This window comes from Sinocyclocheilus anshuiensis, unplaced genomic scaffold (genome assembly GCF_001515605.1).
Source record: "Sinocyclocheilus anshuiensis isolate Anshui unplaced genomic scaffold, SAMN03320099.WGS_v1.1 scaffold542, whole genome shotgun sequence".
Taxonomy (NCBI): Eukaryota; Metazoa; Chordata; class Actinopteri; order Cypriniformes; family Cyprinidae; genus Sinocyclocheilus; species Sinocyclocheilus anshuiensis.
The window spans coordinates 1,242,318-1,262,752 of record NW_015547685.1 but is presented as its reverse complement, the minus strand read 5'-3'; the positions used below and the strand labels follow the sequence as shown (position 1 = coordinate 1,262,752).

At 36.8% G+C, this 20,435-nt stretch overlaps 1 protein-coding gene across 2 annotated transcripts in view; it reads right to left on the bottom strand.

Moving 5' to 3' along the window:
- Positions 1 to 20,435, bottom strand: part of cert1a (ceramide transporter 1a) — a 32,140-nt gene that overhangs the window by 5,791 nt on the left and 5,914 nt on the right. The window contains exons 3-12 of one of the 2 annotated variants that reach the window (XM_016505800.1): positions 15,689 to 15,805; positions 10,971 to 11,078; positions 10,699 to 10,864; positions 10,129 to 10,212; positions 9,223 to 9,380; positions 2,575 to 2,667; positions 2,397 to 2,483; positions 1,682 to 1,771; positions 1,311 to 1,388; positions 1,127 to 1,222 (exon numbers count right to left, since the gene is read on the bottom strand). In XM_016505800.1, the coding sequence (XP_016361286.1) occupies positions 1,127 to 1,222; positions 1,311 to 1,388; positions 1,682 to 1,771; positions 2,397 to 2,483; positions 2,575 to 2,667; positions 9,223 to 9,380; positions 10,129 to 10,212; positions 10,699 to 10,864; positions 10,971 to 11,078; positions 15,689 to 15,805 (1,077 nt within the window). The remainder of the gene's footprint in view (positions 1 to 1,126; positions 1,223 to 1,310; positions 1,389 to 1,681; positions 1,772 to 2,396; positions 2,484 to 2,574; positions 2,668 to 9,222; positions 9,381 to 10,128; positions 10,213 to 10,698; positions 10,865 to 10,970; positions 11,079 to 15,688; positions 15,806 to 20,435) is intronic. The other variant, XM_016505801.1, reaches the window with a different exon arrangement.

The window sequence follows — 20,435 nt, the reverse complement described above, 5'->3', positions numbered from 1 at the left end:
GCCAGAAAGTCGTGTATGCCTAAGGTTGAAAATAAATGATGTTTATAGTGAATGCCCCTATAAATGGTCTTATTTTTACGATTTAGTTTTAATCCAAATGATGCGTGTGCTAAGTGAGTGAACATCAAAGATCACACAACAGAATTGCGCGCTCTCTCTCTCTCTCTCTCCCTACCGTTAAGTAACTTGTGCATTGTTTTACTTGCTTACGTATCCCGTATCCGACCGAACTACAAACTTTCCAGTGATGTCTGTGAGAAGGATATATTCACTCGAGCGCATCTGCCATCTGCGCCGCCGCGCGCTCAATCCACTCAGCGTGCTTTGTTTATCAGCTCGCGCACATCAGCTATCCAGGCGTTAATACTGAATGTTTAACATTATATTCATTGCATACATATACTTCGTAGTAGACATCCTTAACTCCTTTCTGCTGTCTGTTGTTCTGCTGTCGGTGTTTCTTTGTTTGAATATGGCACTTATCACATGCTGTGTGGTATCAGCGTTTGGTATCGGGGCATTTTAACGAGTACAGGAGACATATACATATATATACACACACACACACATATATATATAAGTGGTGTGCAGTGGTGTTCTGAAATGATGTGGGCAAAGTTTTTTTTTTTATATTAATATATTTTAAAATGGTATTTATTCCTGTGATGGCAAAGCTGAATTTTCAGCAGCCATTACTCCAGTCTTCAGTGTCCGAGTAATGGTTGCTGAAAATTCAGCTTTGCCATCACAGGAATAAATATCATTTTAAAATATAATGATAATATTAAAAAAATGCTATTTTGAATTGTAATACAATTCCAAAATAATACTGTTTTCACAGTATTTAAAAAAAAATAATTTGCAGCTTTGGTGAGCATAAGAGACTATGCTTTCAAAAACATTAAAAAAAAAAAAAAAGACCCCAAATTTTTGAATGGTAATGCATATAGATAAATATAAATGTAGATATGTACTTACAGGGAATTAAACCACAAAATATAAAATATAGACCCTCAATTATCTTTTTATATTTGTTTTACTCTGAGCTGTTTCTATGGAATCCTGTTTCCATTTCAAAGTGTTAAATAAACAAAAATAAAAAATACTGCCTTTATCGACACCTCACCTTCATATCCCCTTCTTCAACAACCAGCTGCCAGTTAGCATCTCCACCCACATCCTGCAAAGAGTAATTCATGTGGCTCTGCACCATCTCCTCAACCTGTGAACAAAACAAGTGTGAGGTGTTGTACACTAGAACAATCATATGCCTGCAGTCCATCCACACTAGTGTAGTGTCATAAATCTACCTGAGCACTGAACCTGTGCACGTCATCGGAGGCACTTATGAGGTCAACGGAGGATAAGGAGGAAGTTTGACTGCGAGGCTGAACCAAAGAGCCAGAGGGGAACAGGTCAAGGGAAAGAGAAGAAAATAAAAATCTCATAATAACCCAGAGAATACACAGCAGACTGCCACTGCAAATCACACTTCAGCAGGAGGGACTGGAAGAACAAAGGCTGTTTCACAAATGTAAAAGCTCCAAAGATTTCACAGAGCAGATCCACCATCAGCAATGACAGAATTGCATAATCAGTCACGAAGCAGCAAATGTGCTTTGACACTGTGAGTGTGTAGGAGTGTGTGCTTGTGTGGGTGAGTCAGAGTGGTCTGACTTACCTTAGTCAAGTATTTCTGAGTGCTGATGGAGGAACAGGTGTCTGGAGTGAGGGAGATCTGTCGAGATGCCCTGCTCCTTTCTGCCTGGGACTGCAAAACAAGACCGTAACATTTCTGTATGGACATATGCATAAAATACAAGTGAACTAGCTGGAAATATGCTGTGGATATAGTTCTTGACTAGTGTATTGTCTGTTGGATCCCAATGAACAATGAGCTCTGGGGCATGCATTATATTTCAGTCATTTGTTACTCCACAAAAGTGGGGCCTACATTCATTATCAGCTTTGGTTCCAAATAGTAGTCAGCTTATACAATCAACAAGGTTGAAATTTGCCCTTTTTATCATTGGCAGATAACATACTGATTTTAAAGTCAACCCAGACTTTAAAAAGTACCTAAATTAGCACCACATCAACCGCTAATAATGTTCAGTTTATGTTCTTTTCCGTTTAGTTATGTTGTCTGCACTTTAAATGCCCAAGCTTTTTAAAATCAGGTGGATTAGTGATGATCAACAGTCGTGATGATGCAATCAAACAGTCCATTTCATGGAAACCGAGCCAAATGGAATGGCTGCTCAGCGTATAACAAATCCAAATCACGTGTCAGAGTGCCAATACTTCAAACAGATGCCTTACAAATACAAATGCGTAAAACATCCAGCTTTGCAAAAGTGTTAATTTATTTGAAATAATAATGGCTGAATCATTACTTGCTCTTCGATCTGGTCATGTTTATCCAACGCAGCTTCCACAGCATCAAAGAACTCCTCTTCATTGATCAGACTGTTTGGTCCTTCCTGCACAGAGAGAATATCTCAGTCTGGAATGGAGGGTGTGTGTTGAACCAAAGATGGACAGGCCAGTGTGAATTATAGGATATGGACGCACTTCATAGTCTGGTCCTCCATAATGAGGCTTCTTCTTCAGCTCCGTCAATGCAGCTTTGTATGCGTCTTCTGCCCGTTTTCGCTTTTCGATTTCCTTATGGATGATAGAAGAATGTTACTCATAGTTTTACCATATCCGAAATACATCACAATGCACTCAAGAAAATATTAAATGGCTCATAACAATATATAATTAATAAATAACTTTTATAATAAATATTTTTCCCCCACACTCTTAATTTTTTTTCTTTATTTATTAAATGATAAAGTTTTCTGGTATTTGGAAATGAATAATAGCATCTATACTGCATTTGCCTTATCACCTCACTGTGACTAAGTGGACCAAGTTCCTCATCACCCTACAGACATGTAAACATACACAAGCATTCAAAATTTTGAGGATGGTACGATTTAAAAAAAAAAAGTGTTTCTAAAAGAACTCTTTTATACTCACCAAGGCTGCATTTATTGGATTTATTTTGATAATTAAAAATATAAAGTATTAAAAACACTAATACTGTTAGATAATATTAATAACTAATTTCTATTTTAATATATTTTTAAATGTAATCTATTTTTAAAAGCTGAATTTTCAGCAGCCATTACTCCAGTCTTCAGCATCACATGATCCTTCAGAAATCATTTGAATATACATTTCTATAAACCTTTTAGACTGAGAAAGACGTTTTGAATTCTGCAACTTGCTAGTTGCTGAACAAAAGCAAGTTTACGAACAAAGCAAGTTTACAAACAAATCCAAGAAATACCGGTTTAGGATCCAAATAGAGAATCTGGAGCAAAACAAACATGACATGACACAGGAGCTCTGACAGCTCCACCATGCTTCAGCTTAAGCAAACACACTCATTTCAATAGTCTATCTCACTACAGATGCCATTGTCATTCATCTAACAGAGGGTCGAGCCCATATCACCCACTCTCTAGACTTGCTTGAAGAGAAAACTAGCTTGAATAACTTTCAGAAAGCCAACCTTCAAATCACTCAAACTTTCTTTAAATAACTCAGCTGAAGCAGAATCTTCAGCCACATTAAACCTTCCCTGAAAAGCGGTTTCTCCGTTGGTTGATTGAGAAGCTTTGGGTGTTGTAGATGAGTAATTGGTGCATAATTTTCTTGCATTATAAGTTAGATCGGTTCTGGAACTGACAGGTGTGGTTTAGCTTAAAGCACTGAAACACCTCTCTCGGTCTGCAAGAAAAGACAATTACTCACAACACCCCCCTGGCTTATATGACAGGTGATAACGACTGTCAAAAAGTGGTAATGTGACTCCACTAAACCAGCACAATTAAACGGCAATGGCAGAGCTCAAGTGAAAATTCAAACACATACATTTACATAGCACATATGCATGACACAAACATGTCAAGACTCAATTTGACATTTAAAACAGGAAGCAGCAGCAAATAACCAGTGAACTGAACAAAAGCATGTCAAACCTACAGAGTAGAAGCTGCTGTGCGTACAGAGAGAAACCCAGTTTTCATTAGCACTCTGAAGAGACCCGGCCACCCAGCTCTGCCACGGCTTCAACGCTGAAGCCCTGTACACTGTAGTCATCCTCTACAATCCAGCTGCTAACATCACAACACACAATTCTAGAACTATAGTTTGAAGAAAGCTTTATTCTGCTCAAAGGTCCATCTAGTCCCGTTGAATAACTGTAAACACTGTAAAATCACACCCGTCCAGATTCTCTGTGGCGGCTGGGATTCAAGAAGCTGCTTCCTGGCTCATGATATACCCGGGGGCTGGACTTGAGATGGAAAAACTGGTCGGGCAAGTGCAAGCATAAGCTTTACACTAAGACACTAATGACGTGTGGCTTTGAAGATGTGCTCCCACATAAAGTGGAGTGGAATGTGAGGAATGCAAGGCTTCTGGAGACTACAGTAGATGCACTTTTGTTTTAATGGATGCGTCTTTGTGACTCATCTAATAATTAAGGCGTTATGTGGGAAGTGTATGAGTATGTAGATAGTGCCCAGATTAAGCCTGTGAAAAAATTGCAGAGCTGCTTGATGCTGAATACTTTATTTGCATCGAAATGCACTCAGTAGATTCAATACGGCAGAAAAGTGTTTGATAGTCCCAAAACTAACAATATTTCCTTTAAAACTGGAATGGGGTAGTAAAAGATAATTCTGTAATAATTTACTAATTCTAATGTTGTTCCAAACCCGTTTGACTTTTTCTTCTATATATGACAAAAGGAGATATTCTAAAGAATGTTCACGCTGTTCTTTTTCATAATGGACTAAATTGAGGTCCGTTACTTATACAAAGCTAAGGTAAGGCTTCAGAGGACTTGAAATATAACGTATTGACATCTTTTATGATGACTTTTTAGAACTTGACCATCTGTGGTTTATTTTTTTGTTTTTAAACACCGCAGTAATGAAAAACAACAATTGACAACCTACTCACATCAACATAATTATACATAAATATTCAATTCAATACAATTCAAGTTTATTTGTATAGCGCTTTTCACGATACAATCGTTGCAAAGCAACTTTACAGAAAATTACGTTTCTACACTATATTTAGTAGTAGCTTATCAGTGATGAAAATACATTTTCTTTTTAATGAAAAACAACAATTGACAACCTACTCACATCAACAATTATACATAAATATATAATATTTTTCTTTTTTTAAATTACATTTTTTTTATTATTGATGGAGAAACATTTTAAAAAACATCCATTAGAGCAGTGGTTCTCAACCTTTTTTGGGCCAGCGCTCCCCTACCCATTATTCAGGTACCTCACCACCCCCATCAAATAAAAATTCTTCTAAAAATCTTCAGACTATTGAAGTTGATTATTTTGTGTTTATAATGAGGACTGAAAAATTTTGTAAAAACAAAAAAAAAAAAAAAACTCTCTCTCTCTGTAATGGTATTACACCAACCATAACAGTTCAATTCAATACAATTCAAGTTTATTTGTATAGCGCTTTTCACGATACAATCGTTGCAAAGCAACTTTACAGAAAATTACGTTTCTACACTATATTTAGTAGTAGCTTATCAGTGATGAAAATACATTTTCTTTTTAATGAAAAACAACAATTGACAACCTACTCACATCAACAATTATACATAAATATATAATATTTTTCTTTTTTTAAATTACATTTTTTTTATTATTGATGGAGAAACATTTTAAAAAACATCCATTAGAGCAGTGGTTCTCAACCTTTTTTGGGCCAGCGCTCCCCTACCCATTATTCAGGTACCTCACCACCCCCATCAAATAAAAATTCTTCTAAAAATCTTCAGACTATTGAAGTTGATTATTTTGTGTTTATAATGAGGACTGGTATTATATTTAGAGTAGCATTAAAATGTATGGGGCCATTACTTTTTTTTTTTTTAAGAAATTACTTTAATTAAAGGATCCATTAAATTGATGAAAAAAATTTAATTACAGTGAAATACATTTTTAAAATAGATTACTTGAAAATAAGTGCAATAACAGTTATTTACAGAGTTAAGCATGTTGGTGATTTTCATTGCTAAATATTTGGTGATGTATTTGCCCCAAATTTAAAAAGACTTGATAAAAATTCCCGTTTAGAATATATCCACAGGGGCATTTTTACAGAAGAGATTTTAGTTTGTTCTTCCGTTCCTGGCAGAGTGAGCAGAGTGGAGCGGCGTGTTGTTTGACTGGAGTGAGGAGTGGATTTTTTTGAAAGTCGGAGCGTCGTTGTTTTGAGTCACTCTGAGAGAGCTCCACTACTGCTCTATCACGAGCACAATTAATGCCAACAGTCCATAATATAACTGCATTTTATCAAGAATTCACGCATTAAACATCATTAGCTAGTCTGACAGATATGTGGATCACTCAAATCAGAAAGAAGGTGAGGGTTATAATGATGGCGATGGAGGTTATATCTCAAGCATGTTTGTTTGTAGCATGTGGACAATCAAAACTGACTGGGTGAATTCACATTTTAAACAGTTTATTGTACAGGTAGCTAATCTCCACTCTAAACTAATGTGCTGCTACACTGCACGCACGCACACAAGCTTGCACATAACGTACAGATTGCGTGCACATAGAAACATCTAACGCTAATATAATGAGCATTAGAATGAATTTTGTTCATTTTATTCAAAATGATTTATTTAACTATTGAATGCTCCCATAACTTTTATTACTGTAGGTACCGTGACAACACTATTCAGGAGTGCAGAAAATTGTCAACACTGTCCTGCGATTTATCATTTATAAGCTTTCAATTAAAAAATAATACGCTAATATATATATATCTCTTAGTTTTTAGAAAATACCCTGTTTTTGAGAATATATTGAATTTCCTTTTTTTTCCTGACATAGTGGACATGGTCATTTTGGTCTTTAAATACAACATTTATACATGCAAATGGATGAAATGTAAACCCTCCTTTACTATATTTCATGATTTTGTGAGAATATTTCAAAGTTTGCTTACATATGCTTAAAAGAAAACCAAGTAATAAGATGGGAAACACATGCTCCTCATTTTCAAAACTATTTTAGTGCTGTCCTGATTCATATCTTCGTTAGTCCATTAAATTTAAAATCTTGCTTTTTTTGTCAGTGTGGTGTGCCAGCTATAATAATAAGAAATGTTTTTGAGCAGCAATCAGCATGATTTCTGAAGGATCATGTGACACTGAAAGCTGGAGTAATGGAGCTTTAGTATGAGAGGAAAACAGAAAGAAAGAAAAAAAGAAAAGAAAGCAGTTCTTTCAAATTGTAGATGTAGCCTACTGTTTGCCGTTTTTTTTTTTTTTGATCAAATAAATGCAACCTTACTGAGCAGAAGAGATTTCAAAACCATTAAAAAAATCTTACTGACCTTTTTTTCTGAATGGTAGTGTATATTATAGGCTATATTTTATTGTAATATGAACCTATTTTAAAAGCATGTATTTTAACCCAAATATTACAGCCCACAGTAGCCCATAAATAATTTTTAAAACATGTAATTGAATGCCACATGACATTCATGACATATTTGACTGGACTTTAAATACCATTATCATTAGTTTCCCAAGGAGCAAAAAAAGCCACGTGAATATAAATTAGGCTATATTTATGAGCTTGAATAAACTCTTGAAATTTGGCATTCAAACCAACCTCAGCCAAACAGCAAACAAAAAGCATTCACATAAATTGTTCTAAACAAGAAAAAGCATATTGTGCTTTAACATATCTAAATGTTTGCTATTGTTTTCAATGGAAGTTTGGCAGCTGCGCTACAGAAAGCTATGGAAATTATAGTTTAGAAGCGGTAGTATTGGTGTAAACTAGCGGCTTACCCTAACTAATACTACTACACCGGGCGCGAACGTCGCGACACGTTGCGTCAAAGCACACAGATCCTGATTATAATCAGTGGTTCAGTATCTGCGGCGCGAGCACTACATACACGGATGCCGCGTTCTCTGCCTGCCGCGCTCCACTCGCTTGCGCTACCGACAAGTTGACAAACGGATATATAAAGTGTGCTTTGATGCATCCAGTGTAGAGACTGCGTTAGGATGTGCCAGACCATTTTCTTTTGCAAGTCTCAGCTCATACATCTTTGGTGTAAACTCGCCTTAACCAAGCGCCCCCCTTTCAAAAATATTGCTTCCAGTGCCCCCCGATGAGAGAGTGAATGACCAGCGCTCTCTTCCACCTTCAATACCACGACTGAGGTGAGACCCTTGAGCAAGGCACCAAACCCCCAACTGCTCCGGGTGTGTGTGCGTTCACTACTCAATGCTGTGTGTGTGTACTTGGATAGGTTAAATGCAGAGCACAAATTCTGCCTTTATTAATTAACGCCGCCTTTCCACTGTCTCCAACATTTGGATACAACTGTCCAGATACAGAACTTTCAAACTGGCCGTGAAGCAACAGTGACCACCAGCTTATTCACCATGGTAAAATTAATGTCTGAATATATCTACACAAAATAAAATGACCCCCAAAATAAAAACAGTAGGTCTTATGGGGCTAATCAACATACATAATGATTTAATAATTAATTTTCTAAAACGCCATTTTACAGAAATAGTGTTTACAGAATAACGTTAAAGTGGAAAAATATTGGTCATTTTGACCTTGCGCTCATAGTTTTGATCAGAATACATCACATCCGGTCGGGTGGTCGCATTGGGCAGTGGAAAGGCGGCTTAACATTTGATGCTCACTAAGGCTGCATTTATTTAATAAACAAATATAGTAAAAACTGTAATATTGTGAAATATTATTACAATTTAAAATGACTGTTTTCTATTTTAATATATTTTAAAATGTAAAATGTATTCCTCTGACAGCAAAGCTGAATTTTCAGCATCAATACTACAGTCTTCAGTGTCACATGATCCTTCAGAAATCATTTTATTATGCGGATTTGATGCTCAACAAACATTTCTTATGATTATGTTGACAACAGTTGTGCTGCCTAATATTTTTGTGGAAACTGAGATATCTATTTTTTTTTAAAGGACAGCACTTACTTGAAATATAAATATTTTGTAACATTATAAATGCAATTTACTTTTGTTCAACAAATATGCAATTCATACATGTTTGAGAAGTAAATGATAATTCCCCTTTAATTTCTGCTGCACACTACCTTATCAAGTCGTCTTTGCCAGCTCTCCTCTCGTTTGACCAAAATGTCAATGCAGTGGGACAGTGTGGACAGGATTCCTGCTGTAGTAGCTTTAAATGTGATGGCTTCACCCTTGAAATCGATGCCTAAGGGACCTTTGAGGTTGTCCACAGGGAATACTGAGGGAAATCAAGTAAAATGAGTGTCAAATAGCAGCAGTATTTAAACTTAGCTCTACTTTCTGAAGGAACTTCTGTTGCTTAATTAAATCTTATTACCCCCGGTTTCACAGACAAGGCTTAAGCCTAGTCCTAGACTAAAATGTAAGTCTGAGCTGTTTCAACTGAAAGAAACTTGCATTGGACTGATCTTAAAATATATCAGTGCCTTTGTTTCGTCTCAAGATGCACACCAGTAATGTTTTTTTCTAAGCACGTTTATGAAAATTGCTTAAATGTCTTAATTGAACTATGATCTAATCCTGGCTTAGTCTAAGCCCCGTCTGTGAAATCGGGCCTTAGTGTCTTATCAATTATCAAAGGATAAAAATCTTCAGTCACAGACAGATATAAGCCATTTACTTACAACCAAAATGGACATAATGGAAGATTTTCACCAGTATGGGAGTAAAAAGCACTTAGTTTTTACACACACCAAATTGATGCTACCACTAACTGCATGAAGTGCAGTTTGCAGTGTATTGCCTGCATTTATAATATTGCAAATAAACATGTATGATGATCTCATGGTATTTACTATGTATTCAGGAGATATATAGTGTAAAAAAAAAAAAAAAAACTTTGCTTGAGAGTCAAACAGCTTTCAGACAGGATCACAGGCGTTTAATCATTTAAACTACAGGTGTATTATGCACAGAGTATGTGCTTATGACAAAGCAAAAAAAAAACAAAAAACACTTAATCTCACATTTCTCTTTGCTGCTATTGTTGTTGTTGAGCAGATAATCTCCATCTGGTCGTAAGGTTGGAAAGTCTTCCTCATCCTCAGATACTGCAAAAACAAAACAAAACACAGCCTTTTTAGCAGAGATAAATCAAAATTCAAATGAAATCAAAAACCAAACCAAAATTCAAGCAATTTAATGTGCACCAATCCATTTAAAGAGATGAAAATACAGTAATCATTTATTCATCCTCATGCCATTCCAAAACCAGATCTTTGTTTATCTTTGTAACACAAATTATTTTTAACATTCTCTGCCTTTTGTCTGTTACCAAAACTTTCATGCATCAAAAAGTAAAAAAAAGCCATTGTAAAATAAATCCATATGAATTAAACCGTTTAATTGAAGTCTTCTGAAGAGACACGGTAGCTATATATGATGATCAGATTGAATTTAGGCTTTTATTCATATATAAACAGTGATCAACACACAACAGAGCACATTAAATCTGCTTAACAGGAGCTCAACTGTGCTTAGTGGCGCACAAGAACAAACCTCATTGGTACTTGTGAATCAAAATCCTTTTTCCTCACCTTTGTCCCTGTGGAGCTCATCTTTACTGTCAGCATCTGCGCAGTTGTCAAAATACTTCTGCAATGTGTCCACCTGTCTGCAAAGAATGTCCCGGAAAGTCTCCATTTCCGCTAGCTTTTCCCGCAGGCTGTATCCCTTCTGTTCAACAGTTTGCAAATGAACATTCAATTGTAATTAAAACAGAAATGACATCTCCAATGACAAGACATTTGGCTGCATGAAATGTAGCAGTGTTTGAGCTCTGGATCTGGAGGCAGAGGCTGAGTCTCACCTTGCAGGAGGATGCGGAGGTGGTGGAGAGGCCGCTGGCGGCAGAGGTGAGGGACAGTAGGGAGCCATGGCGGCGTAAACTGCTCTCAGACCCATAGCCTGACTCAGCCTGCACTCAAAATACAGCACAAAGAAAAAGAGCCAATTAGGTAACTTCACACCGGTTCAAAAATAACATTCAATTGGACCATTGGGCAGTGAGGTGTCATGGTTGAAGCTGAACTAAGCATTTCTGAAACTTGCAAAGAAATAAAGCGGCTGGTACTAGGACAAGAAAATGCATATTACAATGATTTCTGAAATATCATGTGCCACTGAAGACTGGAGTAATGGCTGCTGCAATTTCAGGTTTGCTACCACAGGAATAAATTACATTTGAAAATATATTAAAATAGAAAATTTAACATTTTAAACTGTAATAATATTTCACAGTTACACTGTTTTACTGTATGTTTGATCAAATCAAACTTTTGAACAGTAGCATAAAAGGCCATGTTAAGTGCATTCAGTACTCACATGTAACTCTTTTATTTGGTCAGAAGACACTGTACCTGACTGAACGAGCCTTTGTTTCAGTCCTTCCATGAGTGCACTGTGAAACTGCTGACACCTGGCTTGTGGAAGATTTCATTTTATAAATTAATAGCTAGTGACAGATTGGGCAGGATGTTAAACGCAACTCCAATGGAACATCCATAAAAACTGCAACAACACCATATTTCAGGAAAAGCTTGAAAAACCTGCTTCAGTCCTGCTTAATCCCAATCAATGAATGATGGAAACAATTACTGTAATTAAAACCGCCAAACAAAGATGTCAGTGGTGATGAAAACATGATGAATGGTTGCGTAAGAGAGTGCTGGATGGTGAACAAGTAAATGACGTGAATTAAAATGCTAATGTGCTAAAGCCCACCATTCGCCCATTCCAGCAGCCAAAGCAGGACAAGGCACTGCTGCAGTCCTGAGTGCTCGCCCCCAGCATGACCACTGCTCTTTCCAGACACTCCCAAAAGTGCTCTCTCTTCGGACGGTCCAAGAATTCCCAGGACTTTCTCCAAACACCTCAAGAATACCTAGTGCTTTCTCCGGACCCTCCAAGAATTCCCAGGTCTCTCAATGGATTCTCCAAGAATTCCCAGTTCTCTTGCTGGACACTCCCAGAATTCCCAGTGCTCTAACTGTAGACTATTTCACAAGCACATGGTGGAGCAGGAACGAAGCAGAAGACGAGTTTGTTTCCGTTCTTAGCTTTAAAAATAAAGCCATTAGTGTTCGCAATGTGAAGAAATTATGTGAGGTGGGTTTCTGAGCCAGTATGAAGCCAGATAGATTGTGGGTGGGTCTGCAAAGCATGTGGAGGAGAGAAAGAGAGAGCGACAGAGAGAGAGTGATGGCAAACCATACAGACACTGAAACTCCCAGAGCTGCCGCACACACTACACTCACCTAACTGCAATAAGATCAACATAAATCATCCAGATTCCTCTGCCGCCACTTCAGCTGCATCTAATCCAGCAGAGTGTGAGTGAAAGTGAGAGCGTGTGTTTAAGGAGTCTATAAGCGTGTTAAATCAGATGCTGCTGGGCGTGTGCTCTCGTCTCAGTCTCGTGCTGTACTCCTCAGCTCAGCGCTCATCTTAAATTGGACCAATGAATTCTTTAACCGCACCATCACCCAAAACTACGGAGTTCCTGATCCCTTTATTTTGGTTCAGAAGTCTTCTTGCAGTGCAGGGCTTTCAAAGCAGCCTCTTTAGTTGACTGAATATACTCATGCATTATTCATGCAGCTGGACGACTGTGAGCGGAAAATGCCCATCCACCCCAGCCTGCACACCCACGCGTGCGTACACATAAGAGATCACCTCAACAGACGAAGAGTCGCGATAAACAATGCTGACCTGAGCACCAACAGCCTCTCGACTGCGCTCTTCTGTTGAAGGGATTGGTGATTCAGATAACATTTTTAGATTTGAAGCCGTACAGAGCAGAAACAAGAGGCAGGTCGAAACAATGGGTCAGTTTGTGTTTATATAAGAGAATGTTGGGAGATGGGCATAGATACTGATATAGATATTATATATTTATGTGGTACTACTAACTACAGTATAAGCATATATAATTATGTGAGTTACATTGTCATTGACAAAACCTTTGACAATCATTTGCTGTAGAACTCATCGTAACATGAGCTTTTTGAGTACATGTACAATTACATTTGATAGAGAATTTTTGTTTACATTTTTTTTTTAATCATTTCGGTTTCAGGAAGAAGTGTGAACCAGAAAACGAGTGAACAGGAACTAAGACAGTCAAGATCTAAAAATAAAGTAAATGAATGCACCATTAAAAGTGGCCCATACAAGTTATCCATTATATTACAAGTTGTATAAAACCATATGGATAGACTACAATAAAACTGAAGCTGTTATTTCCTGAAAATGTTCCCCAGCACAATGTGCCCAAGTCTGAAAATGTGAACATTTCAGTTTTGTCCTCCAGAAGAATTTGAATATAATACACAAATCATATGGACCATTTTTTGATAACTTTATGGTGTTTTTCTGTCATTTTTTTTGGAGCTTGGCAGCCTAAGTCTCCAAAACTTTTTTTTATTCTATGGAAAAGCACAGCACGGACATTTGCCAAACATTTGTGTGTAACCAAAGAAAGAAAAACATACGCTTGCAACAAGAGTTTGAGTACAGGTGCATCTCAATAAATTAGAATGTCGTGGAAAATGGTAGGTTTTTGTTAAATGTGAGTCAAAATCATCACAATTAAAAGAACCAAAGACTTAAACTACTTCAGTCTGTGTGCATTGAATTTATTTAATACACGAGTTTCACAATTTGAGTTGAATTACTGAAATAAATGAACTTTTCCATGACATTCTAATTTATTGAGATGCACCTCTATATGAGGACTCCTTTCATTATCATTTTTGGGTGAATGATTCTATCATTTAAAGAGACCAGAAAGGCTCCCCTCTGGAGTCTAAAACAGCTTTTTAAGTCACATGACAAAACTGCTATAGCACTTTTAACCAGCAGATGGTAGAAGTGGCCATGAGTGTAAAACTACCAGGGAACATTTGGATTATTTCTTATTTTTTGGATTATTTGAAGTATTTCTGCTGTGTTTGTCTACTTAGATCACAATGTTCCTAAAAGGACACAAACACATTATTTCACATTAATGAACTGACTGAAGGACTTGGTAATTTAGCAACCAAACTCACTGTTGATTTCTCATAAATCCACAGAACTTCAGTTTATGCCTTTATGACCTTCAAAACAAGCAAAGAGCTTAACATTGTCTCTCTCAGTCCAATGCAGGACAACAGACTCCTCTCAACACACAAAAATCAAACATAAAACATTATGATACTTCAAGAAATATATCCGAAATAGCTGCTTTAACAGAAACTCTCCTTCTCCCTGTTAGAAAAACACAACTATACACACAAACACCCTTTCCTGGATCCAAACACCAGCTGTGTAGAAACAGCTCCACTCCTTTTATTGAGTTCAGCTCTACTCGCACATGTGAGAGTCATTCAGATCAGCACAGTCCTCAGGACCCTCCCTTTGCATATCTCTCTCAAGACATGATACGTCACTGCTAACCACTGCCAGACATCACTTGCACAATAAATCTCTCACTTCTCCTCATGCAAACGAATCTTAGCCAACATGTCACACAGAGAGCAGAGCTGAAGTTTTCCAGGACATCCGCACTTCCCTGCTAAACATGTAAAAAGTAGTATGTCAAATGAGTTATGACACAGTAAGCAAACCGGTATTAAGAAACGGTTTAACAAGAAAATAATTTTTGCAGTTTCTGTTAGTATGTCAGAGGTCAAAGGACAAAGCCAACATGGCAGGTTCAGTATGCACAGGAATAAATTATACCAGGGTCAATGACATACAATCGTGTGATATGATATAAAAAATAAAATAAAAAAAAAGATAAAATAGTTTATTTAAACTAGTTCTTAGAAGTGTATTCCTGTAGGGTTTTTTGGTTTTGAAAAACAAATGAATAAAATAATGACTCTTAAAAATGTCACAGAGTAAATATCAAGTAGAATTTCATAAATGATTTACTTTTTATCTGGAATACAATTAAGTGTTCACATTTTGATCATCGTTACCAAAATATTTTTATGTGTTTTTAAGGTAAATAGTACTTTAAAAAATGTCTATCATTGATTATTAATTTTGAAACCGTACATTAAATTTTTACCACTCAAAAAATAAATAAAAAAATAATAATTTTAATTTATTAGTTAAAACATGCTCCAAGTCAAGGTGTATCCAAGTCACTGTATATATGAACTGTATTTCTAATGGTTTTTTAAATAAATTAAAACCCCTACACACCTGCATATCTAAAGAACATACTTCATCAACAACGGAGACAAATTCTTTATCAAATTCAGTACATGCTACGAAAAGTACACACATTTTTAGCACACTGTACTCAAATGACAGCACAAGGAAATGATAGCCAGAAAAAAAAAAGCACGTGGGACACATTCCATTGAACCGTGCCTCCAACACGTTTTGTAAAAAAAGGAAACCTTCCTTCCCTCAACAAAAGAAATAAAACACCCAATCAGGTTCTGCCACCCAAACTTGATCACTCACTATCAGAAAGATACTGGAGCTGAGCTGCAGTTTATCTAGAGGCTTTGCTGCTTCTGACGCACTCACCTTGTGAAGTTCAATGGTATCGATCCACTGCTGCCGGAGCAAAGGATGTTCAGCCCTCAGGTACCATATGCTGTCGTTCACACTGATGTCAAACCGGCACTCATCAAACTCATGAGGCTGAAAAGAAAGAGAACATCAAAAACAAGAACATATCATAACAACGAACATGCTGGAAAATGGAAAATGTTTATGGGCCATGTTTATTCAAATCTGTCTGCCATTATGTTTTTGAAGCACCTTTTCCTGCTGTTCCTGATAAACAACTCCTTGCCACCACAACATAGATTTGCACCACTGAATAGGTCACTGAAAATCTCACACTTTTACAGATGGCAGATAACAGTAAAACAAAAACTGCAGACCACCTCATACACAAACTAGGGGAAACCACCAGCTATCTCAAAACCAGCTATTGTAAGCAGTGCACAAATGATCCACAGTTTGGAACTTACATCTTCACCAAAGCACAATTTTGCCAGATTGCCATTTTGTTCGTAATTAGCTACTACAGTATATGGCGATTTTTTTTTTAATCTAATGAATCTAAATGAGCCAACTGGTCAATTGCTAAGAAGCTGCACTGAACACTTACATACAATGACATATGACTATCAGTTCTATTACTGAAGACAACCGAAACCTTTATTAATTTAATTTAAATAATAATTAGTTCATTAAATTATTATAATAAATGTTTTTCTTCCCTAATTTAGGATTAGGTTACAACATCTAAAATAAGAGAAACAAATAATCAATTACCGTATATATTCTAATAAATGCAAACTTTATAATATTTTGAGGTGCTAAACCTATCCCTAACCCAAATAATGTAGAAGTTGTACAATTTCACATAAAATAATTTGGGAAAATTGTTGGAAAACCGCTGTTTAACAGTCATCTTTAATTAAAAGAAATGAGAGCGATATATATATATAGATATATATATAAAACCCTTATTGAAGGGTGTACTGGAAATTTAACTTAAACGTTTTAAGAAATAAGCTGCCTAAACTCTAATAAAAAGAAACAGGTTAAAAAAAATAAATAGTTGCATCAAGCCGAAAAGATTAAATAGTGTTGCGTTGTGCTCACAATATCTGGTGTAGTATTTTTTTTCCCATGCATTGCACAGTAGACTGTAAACATACTTTGTATAAGTGTTTTCTGCAGGTTAGGGATGTGCCGGTATCAAATTCTCATGTTGCGATTAATTGCTAATGCTTTTATCACGGTATGTGGTATTATCATGATATTGAAATTTAGTTTAACAAAAGTGCTGTTATAATACAGTACAACAGGTTTAATAACTTTTTTCTTATAACAAAAATAACTGAACATTTAAATGCAATAAAGCAATACAGAAAAATGTATAAAGTTACAAGTTTTACAAAGATTCAAGTGCAAAAGAACTATAAAGACCAATAGGTATCATTTTACAATAAGACCTCATTAGTTAACCTTAGTTAATGCATTAACATTCACAATGAGCAATAGCTACATTTGCTGCAGAAGTTATTAATCTTTGTTTAAAATATACAAGCCTTAGTTCATGTTAGCTCATTAAACAACACAGTTGCAACTCTCGATTTTAACAACCTGTTATTAAATATTGGAATACCTAAGATTAATGAATGTTCAGAAGAATTTTTCATTGGCAGTTTATGTTAACTAATGAATTAACTAATGTTAACTAATGAAGCCCTAATGTAAAGTGTGACCGAACAATAAAGAATCAAAACACTTTCAAACAAGATCTAGGGCATGTTGTAGTCCAGATTAAAATGTAAAAAAAAGTTTGAAAATAAATAGTTTATTAAGTCTAAATATTTAAGTATTTGGTATGATACACAAATCTGAATGGCTGTTTAAATAATTTAAACACGATTCAGAAACAGAAAGTTGTGCAGCTGCTTTGTTTACAGGGTTTCCGGGGTAACGGCTGCATTTAAATGAATTATTATTATTATTATTTCTGCAGTTTAGCGCCATCTGCTGTCAGAGAGTGAAAGTGCGCTTTCATCCAGAGAGTCTCACATGTTCCACCATGTGCTTCTCGTCCACGCTTGTTTATGTCAGAGTGCTTGTTTATGTCAGAGTGCGCACGCATCTTTCACGCAGCATACAGCGTGTTGTGCATTTTGACCAGTTGATGGGAAAAGTATTCTTAAAATGCATTCAAAATTCTGAATAATTTGTAATGTATAATTATTCACGGTATTTAGAAGTGCCCACGATAACAATATCGTGCACATTCATTACTGTGATATATCGCATTACCGAATACCGGCACAAGTCTACTGCAGGTGTAGTGTTTGGTACTAGGTATAACTAGTAATGGGAGTGGTTTGTTGTCTTTTGGATACAGACAGATGGATTTTTAGTGCTCTGTAGAATAGCTGTTATCAGAGACAGAGCACTGATCCAGGCCAGAACTGGGCTGCTGAATTCAATCAGTGTTAGAGGAACATCTGTTATTATCAGATCATCTGTTTTCTCCTCCTCCAAACACTGAAATCAACAGAATACAGATATTCCAGATCTGATCGGCTTCAAAGTCTTCCAGCGTTTCGAAGCCTGGTTTCACAGGCATTATTCTTCCACTCCTATTTGACCATGTGTGCAGTCAGTGTTTGTAGAGATTTATTCAGACAGAAGATCAAAACTGGATTCTAAAACAATCTTTTAGATCCTGATCTACATATAACTGTCTGTGATCTTTAACAGCAGCCCCTTTAGACCAAGGTGACTTTTTCCAGAGCAAAGAACATCACCTAGAAAACACTACAAAGCTCTCAAGGCCAAGAGCAACGAATGAAACTAGGGGCAGTACTTTTCAAACAGGTTCTTTCTTTACACATACCCAGTTTTATTGGAACAGGCAAAGCAAGGACTGCTCCCAGATCACCTTTTTCGCAATGAGATATTTGATATGTGCCGTCACAGGACGTTCCTGCGGTTCTTCTAATCCTCAAGACTACTTCAAATCACTCAGTACCAGAACAATGTAGTAATAGTGTGTCAGACAAAATGTGCTACAATGCAGCTTTGTCGGACGTTTCCTTGTAGTCATACTGCCAAAACTTCTGCACTTGAAACAGCCTGCAATACATGCAGAACCCCAGCTCACAGACATAGACCAATATACGTAAATTATAATTTGATGACTTTTTTATTTATTTATTTATTTTTTTTTTACACAAGACTGGGATAAAGTTTTTCTTGACTTTGTGGGAATACATACAATAAATTGCTATAAGAGAAAATATGATCTTTCTGGAAAAAACAAACAAACAAACAAATAAACAAACATTAAAGAATCAACTGGCCCAGTAACAAAGAAAAGTGGAAATTTATCACTTTGTACAAAAAGTAACCTCTGAAAAGTCAAGTCATGTGCATTTCTAAAGCACTTAATACAATGCAGATCAGAGCTGGGCGGTATACCGGTTCAAACGGTAGCCTAAACTGGTTTGAATTGCACAAACGGTATGAATTTTTCAAAAACCGGCATACCGGTAGTTACAAGTGCCTCAGCAACATACACAGCGTCGTTAATTGAGAGGAGATCCCTGTTAACTGCATACACTTCTGAATAATGATTGGAAAACTTTTAGAACTACAGTGGGTACGGAAAGTATTCAGACCCCCTTCAATTTTTCACTCTTTGTTATATTGCAGCCATTTGCTAAAATCATTTAAGTTAATTTTTTTTCCTCATTAATGTACACACAGCACCCCATATTGACAGAAAAACACAGAATCGTTGACATTTTTGCAGATTTATTAAAAAAGAAAAACTGAAATATCACATGGTCCTAAGTATTCAGACCCTTTGCTCAGTATTTAGTAGAAGCACCCTTTTGATCTAATACAGCCATGAGTCTTTTTGGGAAAGATGCAACAAGTTTTTCACACCTGGATTTGGGGATCCTCTGCCATTCCTCCTTGCAGATCCTCTCCAGTTCTGTCAGGTTGGATGGTAAACGTTGGTGGACAGCCATTTTTAGGCCTCTCCAGAGATGCTCAATTGGGTTTAAGTCAGGGCTCTGGCTGGGCCATTCAAGAACAGTCACAGAGTTGTTGTAAAGCCACTCCTTCGTTATTTTAGCTGTGTGCTTAGGGTCATTGTCCTGTTGGAAGGTAAACCTTCCACCCAGTCTGAGGTTCTGAATGCTCTAGACTGGGTTTTCATTAAGGCTATCTCTGTATTTTGCTGCACTGAGCGTTTCTTCTACTCTAACGAGTCCCTCAGTCCCTGCTGCTGAAAAATAGCCCCACAGCATGAGGCTGCTACCAGCACACTTTACTTTTGGGATGGTACTCTGCAGGTGATGAGCGGAGCTGGTTTCCTTCAAATATGAAGCTTGGAATTGAGGTTCATCGGACCAGAGAATCTTGTTTCTCAGAGTCTGAGGGTCCTTTAGGTGCTTTTTTGGAAATTCCAAGTGTGTTTTCATGCGTCTTAACTGAAGAGAGGATTGAGTCTGGCCACTCCGACATAAAGACTGGATTGGTGGAGTGTTGCAGCGATGTTTGTCCTTCTCTAGGTTTCTCCTATCTCCACATATAATCATGGAGATCAACTAGTGTGACCATCAGGTTCTTGGTCACCACTATAACCAAAGACCTTCTCCATCAATTGCTCAGTTTGGCCAGGAGGCCAGCTCTAGGAAGAGTCCTGGTCGTCCCAAACGTCTTCCATTTAAGGATTATGGACGCCACTGTGCTCTTAGGAACCTTAAGTGCA